The sequence below is a fragment of the Marmota flaviventris genome, chromosome 2, assembly GCF_047511675.1.
Source record: "Marmota flaviventris isolate mMarFla1 chromosome 2, mMarFla1.hap1, whole genome shotgun sequence".
NCBI lineage: Eukaryota > Metazoa > Chordata > Mammalia > Rodentia > Sciuridae > Marmota > Marmota flaviventris.
In genome coordinates, this window is record NC_092499.1 from 71,986,350 (window position 1) to 72,002,268 (window position 15,919).

At 34.5% G+C, this 15,919-nt stretch overlaps 1 protein-coding gene across 1 annotated transcript in view; it reads right to left on the reverse strand.

Moving 5' to 3' along the window:
* The window catches only part of Mnat1 (MNAT1 component of CDK activating kinase), a 224,039-nt gene extending 208,413 nt beyond the window's left edge, over positions 1-15,626 (reverse strand). Inside the window, exon 1 of the mRNA XM_071607994.1 lies at positions 15,416-15,626. Within this exon, the coding sequence (XP_071464095.1) occupies positions 15,416-15,504 (89 nt within the window). The 5' untranslated portion in view covers positions 15,505-15,626. The remainder of the gene's footprint in view (positions 1-15,415) is intronic.
* Positions 15,627-15,919: the final 293 nt, after the last annotated feature.

Genomic DNA, 15,919 nt, shown 5'->3' on the forward strand with positions numbered 1-15,919 from the left:
TGTAAATATAAAATATAAAAACATATAATCTGGGAAATTAACTGAATGAAAAAAAATGTACCATGAAAATAGTAAGTTACTTTCTTAAGAAGTACTGCCTTAGCTGAAATGTCTATTTCAGTATGAAGAAAATAAACTTCAACACAGAAGGTATTACCAGATAACAAGGATGTTTAATAACAATGAAAGGAAAGATTTGATGGCACATACCTGTAATGCCAGCTATTCAGACTGGGATTACTCACTGTCTGACAATAATAATTCATACAAGTAAATTTGAAAACTGATCCTTCCCGAATATAACTTGGGGATAACTGAGCACCATAAACTTGATTTTAAAAAAATTAAAATGTATGTCAAAAAAAACGCAACCTAAAGCTGGATGCAGTTATACACACTTGTAATGCCGCAATTTGGAGTCTGAGGCAGAAATATCACAAAGTCTAGGTAGGTCTCAGCAATTTAGCAAGACCCTGTCTCAAAATAAAAATAAATAAATAATAAGGAGTGGGGAGTGTAGCTCAGTGGTCAAGCTCCCCTGGATTCAATTTCCAATTCTGGTGGGGGGATGGGAAGGGTCTGAAAAGCCTACAACATGCTACCATCATAGTGTTGAAAGACTGAATTTCAAAGAACAAAGAAAGAGATTCTAGAACTATGTTAAGACTAAATAAACTGGGCACCGTGGGGTATACCTGTAATCCCATGACTTGGGAGACTGAGGCAGAAGGATCACAAGTTTGAAACCAGCCTTAGCAACTTAGTAAAGACTGTCTCAAAATTAAAAAATAAAAGGAGTTGGGGAGGGGAAATCAAATCCAAGTACTGCAAAAAAACAGTGAGACTAAATAAATGAAGATTGGAATCAAAGAAATAAGCCTGTCCTATTTACAGATAATAAAACTGTTTGTAAAAATCCAAGGGGATCCTATAAGTAAACTGTGAGAATAAATGCTAAAATGACAATTTTCGCCAGGCCTAGTGGTGCACCCCTGTAATCCCAACAACTGAGGAGGCTGAGGCAGGAGGATCGCAAGTTCAAAGCCAGCCTCAGCAACTTAGCAAGGCCCTAAGCAACTTAGTGAGACCCTGTCTCAAAATAAAACATAAAAAGGGCTGGAGATATACACTGATGAAGTCCCTCTGGGTTCAATCCTTGGTATTTAAAAAAAAAAAAAATGGCCTTTTCCCCAAAATTCAGTGCAATCCCAACCAATATTCCAGCAGGCTTTTTTCTAAAGTTGACAAACTGATTCTAATTTTTACATGAAAATTCAAAGGACCTAGAATAATCAAAGGAATTTATAATATAAAAACAAGATTTAAAGACATACACTATCTGATTTCAAAATTTACTAGAAAATTGCAGCAGTCAAAACAATCTGGTTGTAACAGCAAAGATACATATAAATCAGTGCAACAGAACAGTGGATTCCAACTTATTGGATCCACACATATTTGGTCAACTGATTTTTAACAAAAATGCTAAAGCAATTCAATAGAAAATTGACAGTTATTTCAATAAATGGTGCTAAGTCAACTAGATTTCCCTGTTGATCTAAAAAAATACAAAAAACGCATCCTCGTAGAAATAGAAAAAGCAGTCATGAAACTCATCTGGAAAAATAAGAGACCCAGAATAGCTAAAGCAATCCTTAACAAAAAGAATAAAGCAGGCAGCATCACTATACTGACCTTAAACTAAACTACAGAGAAATAGTAACAAAAACAGCATGGTACTGGCACCAAAATAGACTTGTAGACCAATGGTACAGAAAGAATAGAGGACACAGAGACTAACCCACATAATTACAGTTATCTTATATTAGACAAAAGTGCCAAAAACATACACTGGAGAAAAGATAGCCTCTTCAACAAATGGTGCTGTGAAAACTGGAAATCCATATACAACAAAATTAAATTAAATCCCTATCTCTCACCATGCACAAACTCAACTCAAAGTGGATCAAGGACCTAGGAATTAAACCAGAGACACTATCTATTAGAAGAAAAAGTAGGCCCTAATCTCCATCATGTCAGACTAGGCCCCAACTTCCTTAATAAGACTCCTATAACACAAGAATTAAAATCAAGAATCAATAAATGGGGACTGGGGAAATAGCTCAGTTGGTAGAGTGTTTGCCTAGCATGTACACAGTCCGTACACAGTCCTGGGTTCAATCCCCAGCACCACCACCAAAAAAAAAAAAAGAATAAATAAATGGGATCAATTCAAAAGCTTCTTCTCAGCAAAAGAAACAATCAGTGAGGTAAACAGAGAGCCTACATCTTTACCACTAGCACATCAGATAGAGCACTAATCTCTAGGGTATATAAAGAATTTAAAAAGCTAAACACCAAAAAAACAAATAGCCCAATCAATAAATAGGCCAGGGAACTGAACAGATACCTCTCAGAAGACGATATACAATCAATCAACAAATATAAGAAAAAATATTCAACATCTCTAGCAATTAGAGAAATGTAAATCAAAACTACTCTAAGATTTCATTTCCAGTCAGAATGGCAGCTCTTAAGAATACAAACAATAAGTGTTGGCGAGGACATGGGAAAAAAGGCTCATACACTCATACATTGCTGGGGGGACTGCAAATTAGTGCAGCCAATATGGAAAGCAGTATAGAGATTTCTTGGAAAGCTAGGAATGGAACCACCATTTGATCCAGCTATCCCATGCCTCAGTCTATACCCAAAGCACTTAAAAACAGCATACTACAGGGAAACAGCCACATCAATGTTTATAGCAGCACAATTCACAATGGCTAAATTACTGAACCAACCTCGATGTCCCTTAGTAGATGAATGGATAAAAAAAATGTGGTGTATATATATACAATGGAATATTACTCAGCAATAAAAGAGAATAAAATCATGGCATTTGCAGATAAACGGATGGAGTTTAAGAATATAATGCTAAGTGAAGTTAGCCAATCCCAAAAAAACCAAATGCCAAATGTTTTCTCTGATATAAGGAGGCTGATTGATAGTGGGGTTGGGAGGAGGAGCATAGGAGGATTAGGTGAACACTAGATAGGGCAAAGGGGTGGGAGGGGAAAGGTGGGGGCATGAGCGTAAAAAAGAAGGTGGAATGAGATGAATATCATTACCCTAAATACATGTATGAAGGCACAAATGGTGTGAATATACTTTATTTACAACAGAGATATGAAAAATTGTGCTCTATGTGTAATATGAATTGTAATGCAATCTGCTGTTATTTATAACAAATTAGAATTTTAAAAATCAACTATTACTTCATACCATATGTAAAAATTTAAAATGGATTTCAGACCTAAATAAAAAGTCTAAACCTGTAAAATTTTTCAAATTGAAGATATGCCTACCATACAACCTAGCCATTCCACTCCTAGGTATTTACCCAAGAGAAATAAAAACATACATCCACACAAAGTTCATAGCAGCTCTTTTAAAACAGACAACAGGGGCTGGGGTTGTGACTCAGTGGTAGAGCGCTTGCCTAGCATGTAGGGGACTGGGTTCGATCCTCAGCACCACATAAAAATAAAATATTGTATCCACCTAAAACTAAAAAATAAATTTAAAAAATATTTTTTAAAAAAAATTAAATATACAACAATCAGAAACAAGTCAAATGTCCATTAACTGATAAATGGAAAAACAATGACTTATGTATATAATGTGATATATAATAGAATACTACTCAGCAATTAACAGATCAACTGTTGAAACATGGACGAATTGCAAAATAATTCAGCTAAGTGAAAAAAAAGAGTACAAACTATATGACTCCTGTAAAATTATAACAAAAGCAAACTAATCTATAATAAAAGAAAACAAATCAGATGTTGCCTGGGGATGGTGGTGGAGGAAAGAATGAATTACAAAAGGGTACAAGGTGATTTTATCCATTGATAGAAGTATTTATCTAATTGTGGTGATAGATTATACACCCTAGTCTAAGTTTGCTGACTTTATTATACCTGGATAAAACTGGGAGTGGGAGGAGGAAATAATTTATCAACCAAAATTACAAATGCACACCTCACTTTTTGTAAATTGTCCTACTGAGTGTTGGGTATTTAGCTCATCTGGTCAAGTGCCTGCCTAGTGAGCATGAGGCCCTGGGTTTGATTCCCAACACCAGAAAAAAAAAAAAAGAAAGAAGTTTGTACTATATATATATACTCACAAGCATATGGATGTTCATGAAAAATTATAGTATTAAACATCCTGGAAGCAACCAAAGCTTCCATTAATATATAACTGATTTTAAGTAGGTTGCTTTGGTGCAGAACTATATCTCAGCCACTAAGGAGGTCATAGGAGGATTCCAAGTTCAAGGCCAGCCTCAGCAACATAAAAAGACCCTGTCTCAAAATAAAAAAAGGGGTGCAGATGTAGCTACCTAATTCAGTGGTACAGTAACCCTCAATTCAATTCCCAGTGATGGGGTGGGGGGGTGTGAAGGTGACAGCACAAGATTTAATGCAATGTTTTTCTTAATTCCAAAATTGATCCTAGCCACTATACCAAAATATCTCACTCTGTAAGCATTATCTAGGAACTAAAAACCCATAAGTAAACACGGCAATTTGGATAAAAACAGTGTTAGTACACAGAATACGATTAAGAAGCACAGGTTCAATTTGGGGTTCTCTTTTGGTATGAAAACAAAATGTTGAGGTCTACAGAAGTAGTACAGCAGGTGCTTTCCATGTTTCTCACCCAGTGTTCAATCCCCAGAACACTCCTCCAAAAAAAAATAACAAGTTGGTATTTACATATGTATAGAGCTCTCTTATGTGAAGTATTTTATTCATCAATACACTTGAGCCATATGTTTTCAATAATTTCTACTTTGTTGTATACTAACTTCTGCATACAATACTTAAATTTTAGTTTCTAATTCCAAATAATACAAATTGGAAACACATAAACAGGAAACACAAATAATATATTTTTCAAGGAGAAATTACAAACACTAAACTTAAGCTGTTAAGTAATTTACTGACACCATTCCTACCATGAAGTGCATGATTTTGCATTTAGTTGCAGCACATTACATAGATCGTTTTTTTGCAATTAACCTCTAAAAAGAATTAAATATTAATGGGTGTGCCAGATACAATTATGAGAAATAAGACATTAATAATCTGAATAATGCAGAAAGAAACATCTATTGCAACACTATATCTTAGAAATATATTTAATTTGCCTCAAGAGCAAGAATGTATTGTCTAGGGGCTGGGGATATAGCTCAGTTGGTAGAGTGCCTGCCTTGCATGCACAAGGTCTTGGATTCAATCCCCAGGATCACAAAAATATATATATATATATGTATTGTCTAAATTTTTGCTTATCAATATCAACTTTAAAAAACTCCCTTTGCTATCAATTGATTTGGTATAAAGCAAATATAGACAAAGAACTTATATCTGATAACATTTTCTTGATAATTTTAAGATATCAATTAGAAATTTTCAATAGTAATTAGCACTTTTAGAAAATCAAGTAACAGGGGCTGGGACTGTGGCTCAGCAGCAAAGTGCTTGCCTAGTACGTGTGAGACCCTGGGTTCGATCCTCAGCACCACATAAAAATAAAATAAAGATATTGTGTCCAACTACAACTAAAAAATAAATTAAAAAAAACAGAAAAGAAAATTAAGTAACATTTAACTCAGCAAATTCCTATTCCATAAAATAAAACTATACTTTATATAATTTATTTCTACTTACATGCATTATTTTTGTCAAAATGTTTTTTAAAAATTTTTTTTAACATTATCTTATGGTATCTTTAAAGTAAAATTATTTTAAAATAAAATTAGACTGGGGATGTAGTAGGCACAAGGACCTGGTTTCAGGCTCCAACACAAAAAAAATAAAAGAGAATGAATAAAACTAAAATTAAAACACAAATATTCAAAATTATATTCCTAATGCCAAATATGTAGAAAAAGACTCCTAAGTAGTTCTCATGTGTTTTTCAATAGATCTCAAAAATACGGCATCTTACATGTCACACTTTACCAATCCTACTAATTAGTGAGGCTTTTCCCCTATAGCTCCTACTTCAAACACTCTACAGTAGCAAGAAATAAGACTGTTATAAAACAACAGATTTTGGTAACATCAGAAACAGAACTAAAATATAATGTTTGTTTAGAAACAAGTTAGTTATAGCTAGAAAGTGAACATTATAGAATTATTTATGAAGAAATTATACTTAACATTGCTGGATTTCAGGACATACATATTTTAGTGGGATGAACTATTTCTAAGTAAATCAAAGTTTGTGCTAGATACAGTTTGCTTCAGTTACCTGAAATTTGTATAGGAGGCTCATTAAATATATATAAAGTGATGCAGAGGCACTGCAACATATTGATGGAGGTCTCATTAATTTTCAATGATAAATCCACTATCATATTTATGTTTTAAAGAAATTTTTTGAGGTATACAATCATTTGTCTTCATTTCAAAATTCTGTTTCACATATTCTAACCTAGTATAAGGAAGCCTAACTCCAAAACACTTCTAATAAAGCCCATTTAATTTGATATTTAGTCTTTCTGTTGAGAATTTGTTTGACATATATATGTGTATAATTTATCTTAATATGTAATGTGAAAAATGAAATATGAAAACTAAAAATACTGTCAATCTCAAAATCATTTTCATAAATAATATATTAGGCTTTCTAACTGACATCTAATTATAACTCAAAACACAAATACTATGACACTGTTTAGATATCAATAATCAAAAATAAAGATGTGGCAAAATATAGCATGGCTGAATCATGATTGAATATTTAAACTTTTGTTGTTTAAGCTAGCATCCTAGAACTAGAATATAAAGAAAAAGTTGTTCTAAGTATATCAAAATGACTTTGACAACATTGCAGTATTTTCATTTTATACATAAAACGGGTTTGAGTTGCAACCTTAATAAAAATTTTATTTAGAAAATGTATGATAATTTAATTGATTTAAATTTAATAATTTAAATTATTATTCATAATTTAACTGAATAATAACTAACCAGGATTTATTCAAAAAGAACAGAGAGGAGCTACACTGAAGTTTTCCCATCTGTTAAAAAAAAGGAAGGCAGGTATGGAATAAAACAAGAGAAATGATTGCTAAGCTCCATCCAATTTTAAATTAACTGAGTCTTCCAACTTCCTATCAATCCTTTTGATAAAATAAATAGTGCTTTGTAACCTGTACTTTTGTATAAGCTTGACAGTCAAATCAAACTTTCCTAAAGGAGCTAATATTTAGAGCTTTCCTCTTCAGTGGCTGATCTGGACAAAACAATTTATGCATTTGGAACCACCCAACATTTTGTTCCCTTGATACCAACCCTGCAAAAATCTTCATCAATAAAGATGTACCCACCAAAATGATTTAATTCCCCAAAGGCCCTTTTCTTACACCAGCAGAATAGCTATGATCAGGCTGCAGGATTTCAGGTTTGTTTCTTGTTTCTTTAACAAATAGTACTTTGTTTAAATAAAGTATTTAATAAACAACATAAAGCCTACTCTCAGTACCATTATTACAAAGAATTTTTTTATAACTCTAAGGTTTCTTTTTCTTTCTTTAAAAACAAAACAAAAAAAAAACAACCACTAATCTCTTTTTAATGACTCAAAAGAGCTAAAACACTATGAAATTAATAGAGGCAGAAACCATGTCCCACGTTCACTGTTGTATCTCTAATATAGTGTTTTCAAAACTCTTCAAGAACAAGATTCACCGAAAAAGGTAGTACAAAATGCAGGTCTTTCCCCAAAAATATTTCTAGTAAAGCTCAGAAATTAGCATTTTTAACAAACACCTCAGATGATTCTTAGCATGAGGCAAGTTTGAGAATAAATGGCTGAAAAATTTATTGAGTGTATGAGAAAGACTGCAAATTTATATTAATCAGTAAACACCAACAACTTATAAAATACTATTGAGCTTACTTTCTTTTTTTTAAATATGTGTAACACATTTGAAACTTGAAAAAAACCATTAAAATCACTAGGTTTAATTTTTACTCAGTTATTTTAATGCTGTACACTATCTCAGGGTTTAATTGTTAAGTAAACAAGAAGTAAATTGCCAAAAAGATTCCTGAAACTCAACCTAAAAAACTGTTCCAATTTTTTTTTGCATTCAGAATAGCGAAAATAAGTCTCTTGTAGTTGATAATAAGTTTATGCTTAAATTTACTTCATTTTTAATTTACTTGAACTACACTTCAACTAATTCTCATGGCAACATGTGGCATATACTAATAACAAAACCCACTGCACAAATGATAAAACCAAATCTCTAAGAGAATGACATTTTTGCTAAATGTACACAACTAATAATAAGCAGCAAACCTAGGATTCAAACTCAGGCAGACTATCATCAAATATTTGATTTATTAGACACAGAATTCTATGCCCACCACAGAACAAATGCAATCAGAAAACCAATTAATTGTTTTTATTTAACAGGAAACTGTTATGGTTTGAATGTGACATGTCCCCCAAAAGCTTGTGTGTGCGACAATGCAAGAAGGTACAGAGGACAAATGATTGGATCATGAGAGCTTTAACCCAATAAGTGAAGGAATCTCCTGATGAAATTAACTGAGTATGGCTGAAGGTGGGTAAGAAATGGCTAGAAAAGGTAGGTTACTAGCAGTGTGCCTTTGCAATATATATTTTGCTCTCTCTCTCTCTGCTGCCTGATCATCAATGTAAGCCACTTTCCTCCCTCACACCCTTTCATCATGATGTTCTGTCTCACCTGGGGCTTGAGGAATGGAGCATGCTATCTATGGATTAAGACCTCTGAAACGTGTGCCCCAAAATAAACTTTTGCTCCTCTAAAATAGTTCTTTTCAGGTCTTTTAGTTAACAGCAGTGAAAAAGCTGACTAAAACAGAAACTAATGTGCTATTGTTTTAGGTTCTTAAAGAATGAAATAATTTTCATTTTAACAAATAATCTTTAAGATCTAATAGTTTCATATTACCTGTTTGAATATTAGGACACAAATTTGATAATATAACTTACAGGGAGAGAGATCTTAAAGAATGTCCATGAAGCAAAGATCCTCTGAAACTTTCTGATGCTTATAGGCAAAACCTCACAAAAATTTCCTCCAAAATAGAAAGCTAGATATGTATTCATGTATTGCTTAATGGCAGGGATATGTTCTAAGAAACCTGTTATTATTTAATCCTTGGGTTGACACCACAGAAAACACTTGCACAAACCTAGATGGTATGGGTCAATCACTGAACATGGCCTCTTGATGCAATCAAAAGACACAGCAAACCAGACACAGAGGCACATGCTTATAATCCCAGCAACTCTGGAGGGTGAGATAAAAGAATCACAAATTTGAGGTCAGCCTCAGCAACTTAGTGAGACCCTAAGCAACTTGTCTCAAAATATATTTAAAAAAAAAAGACAGGGGGGGGTCGGGGGGAGAGGCTGGGGATGTGGGTTGGTTGTTAAGCACCCTGGTACAAAAAAAAAAATAGAGAAATACAGTAAAGGAGATATATGAGGCTGCTGCTGGCATAACGCAGCACATTGTTTTAAACATTTTTTATAAGTAGAAAGCATATACTCTAAAATAATGATAAATTAGTATAATAAATATATAAACCAATAACATTTGTTTGTTATCACTGTCAAGTACTGTGGGCTACATATAATTATACATGCTAATACTTTATATGACTGGGAGCACAGCAGGTTTATTTACACCAGCATCAACTCAAAACATGAGTTTTTTTGTGTGCTGACATCATAATAACTATGATGTCATTAGGTGACAGGAATTTTTCATTATTATCTTTAGGGATGCAGCACATGACTGTATATAAAATAAATTTTTAAAAAAGGATTTTCAATATAGACAACAAGTAGAAAAGAGAAGAGTTGAAATAGGGATATATATACATATATATATATATATATATACACACACACACACATACAAAAAAGGAACACTTTAAACAACATAATTAAGAAATGCTTTATAACCACATTTTTAAAGGACTATAACTAAAAAGTTATACTCAATAAGAAAAGGAATTGAAATCAGTATATATTATCATACTGCATTTTTTTGAGATGGTGGGGGTCTTGTTGATGCTACACAAGTACTTTACCCCCAGACTTCACACTGGATTTTTTTAAATATTTTTTTAGTTGTCAATGGACCTTTATTTTATTTATTGATACGTGGTGTTGAGAATCGAACCCAGTGCCTTACACATGCTAGGAAAGTACTCTGCCACTGAGTCACAACCCCAGCCCCACACTGCATTTTAAAGACTAAAATATGCTAAGAATCACTCTTCATCATATCAAAAAAATACATACAGTACAGTCATGAACCAATCCAAACAAAGTATTCATATCTATACATATCCTAGAGTTTAATATCCTAGAGTTTTAGTAATGATATATGGTCAAAGGAAAGACTACAGTTACTGACTACAATAAATTTCTCAATAACTATTAAGTTACCCAAATGTATCATGGTACAGTGGCACACACCTATAATCCCAGTAGTTACTAAGGAGGCTGAGGCAAGAGGATAACAAGTTCAGGGCTAGCCTCAGTAACTTAGTAAGATCATGTCTCAAAACAAAAATAAAAAGAGATAGTGATGTAGCTCAGAGATAAAGCATCCCTGATTTCTATCTCCAGTACTGGGGGGGAAAATTACCCAAATGTTTGACAGGGACTGCAAATTTTCTATTATAAATAGACATTAAACGGACAGCTTACAATTGACTAGTCTATGGCAAAACTAAAAACTAGACTTTCTAACTAGTGCTTCAGTATTCTTTCAACTTCTCAATCTGTCTCTCGACTATTAAAATACATGGAACCCCATGTCTTCTGTGGTAAAAGCAAAACTCACCTCCTTCAGGAGATGTGCTTTGAGATCTTCATCGTAATTACCATTCAGAAGATATGAGCTATTCCACAGATTTTGCTAATCAACTTCAAAATACTCAATTTTTTAAAAATTCTTAGGAAAGTATTAGAGAACGAGCTGACATAGTAAAAAGGTAATCAGAACTACAACAGAAAAAGAGACACAAGCTAAAGAGACACAAACAACTGCCAATTTTGAGCTTAAAAAGAAAAGGGAACATGTGTACAAAGACTTGAGAAATCTGCAAGACCACAGGAAGAAATAATTACTTAAAAATATAAGGCCAACCTTTTCCTAACAAATATGATTAAGTAACTCATGCAAAACTAATATTCCCACTATAAGCAACCATAAAACAAACATATTATATAAGAAAATTGTTTATACAGGCATTAGACAACAGGCAGTATAAGATATCCAACTCTGAAAGATGGGCAATTCATGGGGCTAAGGGTGTAGATCAGTGGTACAGGACTTGCTTACCATGCTTGAAGCCCTAGATGGATCCCCAACAATGCCAAAAAAGAAAAGAAAAGAAACTTACAATATAAGTCCTACAATGCCTCAGCTTTCTACCTGGGGACAATTTCCATGACCATGACCCAGCAAAAAAAAAAAAGTTTAAGAAAGGCACAGCAGTTGTCCTTAACTAAATGAGCAAAGATTAGAGGTCAGGGTAGTTACTGTGATTGAAATCCACAAGTCAGAGGAGTGATATGTGTGGGGGTCCAATATAAATTCCTGGCCAAGGATTAGGATGCATTTGAGAAAGTCAAAACCAATCAAGGCTTAAGAGAGTGTCTAAGAGAGAAATCCATACTAGAAGTTAAGGAGTACTGGGTTTACTTCAGAGTTCCTACAGGCCAGAGCAGAAAAACCACATTAACATGCTCAGAGATACCAAAATGAGATACCAAAAATGCCTCAACTAAGGTAAGCTCCATATCCTAGAATAAGACTTACTCTAGACTCACCCTAACAAAGCACAAATTCAAGTCCCAATAAGTTTTGCAAGGAATTAAAGATTATAAGTTTCAGGTTGGAGATACAGCTCAGTGGTGGAATGTTTGCCTAGTATGCATGAGGTCCTTCATTCAATACCTAGCAAAGCATTTAAAAAAAAAAATCCAGCATCTCTATAATGCATCATCTACAATTAAAAAGTATTAAACAATGTGTTTGGTGGTACATGCCTTGTAATTCCTCCTATAAATTCCAGCAACTTTCAAGGCTGAGTCTGGAGGATTACAAGTTTGAGTACAGCCTCATCAATTTAGTGAGGCTCTAAGCAACTTACCCAGCTCCTGTCTCAAAATAAAAAATAAAAAAGGTTTGGCGATGTAACTCAGTGGTGAAGCATCTCTGGGGATTAGATTTCCAGTACCAGAAAAAATAAAACAAATAGATAAATGTGAACTATAGTAAAGAGATAAGAAAGCAGTCAATGGAAACCAAACACCTTGGATGAGTGCCCTTTCCAAATGTTTCTGCAGGGGTTCTGTTTCCTAATATGCACAAAGGGACTAAATATTAGTTGAAATAATGAATTAATACCAATTAATTACTACCAACAAATAAACTGAATCCTAATCTGATAAACTTCTAAATATAACTAACAATTTGGAGGAAAAAGGACAGAGGAACACATCAAACAATACCAAATAGATGCAATAAGCAAAATTCAGGCTCTTCAAGGATAACTCCAGCACAAACTATTCATACCATCAATGCATAAGAGAGAGGGGGAGGAAAAATAGGAGCATAGAAAAAAGTAAGAAAGAGAATGAATTTAAATAAATATGACAAAATACTAATTTTCACAATGGTAGGTAAATTATTTTGTTTATCACTTTGTGTCTTTTATATATATTTAAAATGAAAAACATATATATTTAGTAAAACCAGATGCATGTACAGTTTCCAGAGAAAAGTTTTACCAAGAATAGCTAGAGCAGAAATAAATTATTAAAGACTGTAGTTAAAAAATTTAATAATTAGCCTTTAGAATTCTATGGAAGGCCTATTTCTTGAAATAGGGGGGCATGCTAAAGAAAAAAAAACATGCTCTTTTCTGCATCTGATACAAAGTTCATACTTACGTTGAAAAAAGAAAAAAAATAAATCCAATCTTCTATGTGCATATAGTCAATTATGGTGGACTGAACTGATACATAAAAAAATATACTTCTTCAATTGCTAGAAACTAAGGGAGAAAAATATTTGCATAATGTCTTATCTCTTTATTTTCTCTCCTCCCACTACTGTATTTTTTCCATAAACATTATTTCTAATTAGTCTTTCCAAAATCATACTTTCTATCTCACTTTATCACTTGCTTCCTAAAATGTCTTTACTACTTGAAGACCTGAGCAAAAAAATAATAAGTTAACAAAATCATGCAGAAGCCAGTCTTCAAAATTGACTGACTACCCCTGCCTCATAGTAAATACCTCCAATGTTTCAACAAGGTTAGTTAGTATAACAAAATGCAGCTGAGGAGGATGGACTGTAAAGCAGATGCTTAGCATGCTCAAGGCTCTGGATTCCATCCCTGACATCACACACACACACACACACACACACACACACAAATCCATTGCAGAAATAATGGTGGTAAATCACTTCTGCCACTAGGTTTTAAAAGGTTCTATGGCTTTCAGTTCTCTTGCCCCACCCCCGCCTTCTCTCTTCCCCTCTCTGCTTCCTTCCCCTTTCCCTACTAAACAAGAATACAACAAAAGCAATTTCTAATTTAAACTATTATTTTATAATTGTCCAATCAAATGCCTTTTCTTAACTGAAATCCCATATATTCCTGATTGGTTAATTTCTGCTTGGCCAGAAAATTACACTCCATAACCATCCAAAAGAACAAACTCCCTTTCCATTAGCACCTGGCACAGGAATATAGAGAAAAACCAAACCAAACTTTTCTAAAAACCTAATAGTCTATCTACAGTGTTTGCCTTACTCCCTTTTTCCACACATTCCACTTGATTACTTTTACTATATTTCTAATCTTAAAAACTATTCTCACAGCTAACAATACTATGTAAAGCAAAGGAAAATAAAGATTAGTTACAAAAGGCAATCAAATTAAAACCCCCACTATAACAAAACTATAGCCATCATGCAATTTATGCATACCTAATGACCTTGCCCACCATACTGTAGATCATCCCCACCACCCACAGTGGTGCATACCTGTAATCCCAGCAATTTGGGAGACTGAGGCAGGAAGATTACAAGTTCAAAGTCAGCCTCAGCAACTTAGTGAAGCCCTCAGCAACTCAGTGAAACCTTGTCTCAAAATAAAAAAACAAAAAGGGCTGGGCTGTGGTTCAGTGGTAAAAGGCCTCAAGATTCAATCTCCATTATCAAAAAAAAAAAAAGAAAAGAAAAAGAAACTTTAGGAATGGACAGAGATGTGGCAGTAGAAAAGCCTGCCTTGCTTGGCAAGGCCTAGGTTTGGCACCCAGCACCAACCAAAATTTTTTTTTAAAAAAGAATAAAAAAGAAACCTTTCAGAGAAAATACAGGAATATAATATGTGCTCACCATTATATAGTACATTTAATCCAAAAATGTGTGGGTTTTTTTTAGAACCACTTTTACTGAACCACATTTGACGAAGAAAACCTGACAAGAACCCCTTTGATCAATTCCTACACTTATTCTTCAAAATACACATTCAACCTCCCTCCCTTCACCACCATCACTCCACCGAAATGGACACTCTAGAGTCATACTTAATGGGCTCCAGATCTCACAGGACCCACTTAATAAGGGGTCGTGCTCAAACTTGGTCTTCCTTCCCTGTGAGATGGGAATGATATCAATACCTACTTCATAAGGCTGTTTTGACAATTAAGTGAGACAATTCATGGTAAGAGCTCAGAAAAATGCCTGGCATGTAATTTCCACTCAATAAATGTCAGTCATTATTTTATATACAAAAATAACTGCCTAGAGTCTACATTTTCTTCCTTTTAGTGATTAAAGTCCAACTGAATCCATCAGGACAAGTAAACTTACAAAGTTTTCCAATTTACTCATACAATCTATAGCAGCAATATAATCACTCAGTGATTATAAGCTTTCATAGCATTTTTAGTCTTTTCAATAAAAACATTTCATATGAAATTAAACACTCCAATTCCCCACACTTTTAACCAGGAATGACTAGAGCCCAGCTGAAACACGAAGTTTGGAAATGCAGTCGGGATTTTCACTAACTGGGGGTAGGGAGGATCCGCGGTTCAAAGCAGGCCAGAGCCGCTTAAGGCCAGCGGTTATAGGCCATTTAAAGGAGCAACCACTCTCTTTTCCCATTTTTCTCCTCAGTTATGAAATTAATGACGCTCTTTACTTGCCGGAGCCGGAGCCGAGGCCGAACATCTCCCGGTTACTCTCCTCCCACCCGGTGTCTCTCCCCCAACAATTTACTGCCGCCAGACTCACAGAGTGTGTCCGCACACGTTCACCATCAGCTTCAGAGAGGGGTTCCGGTATTTGGTGGTCTTACACCGAGGGCAGCCCTGATCGTCCATGGTGTCTCCTCTACCTACTGACTCTCCCGACTCTGCTCTGGACACCAACACCTCAAGAACCCCCCAGACCCGTCGCCAAGTGGGTTCCTACCAACAGGCACCTAGCCGGGACCGTCCCTTCGCGAAAGAGCACCGGCTAGGAACTAGGTGCTACAACAGAAACGTTCCGGCAGCGAGTTCTCAAATCTTGTTCCTCTGGTTTGGTCTGAACCTTAGATAAGGCAGCTCAATAACCTTGGAATCTACAAGAGGGCTTTTTCAGTTATATGCTATGCTCCTAGTTGCACTTTTCAAGGTACCCACAATTGGGAAGATAAATTCCATATTTTTTTCTGTCTGGAAACAATCAAGATTTATGCCTGTGTACTATTCAGTAATTCATAGTAGTATTTTCTTTCGGAAAACTAGATAGCCT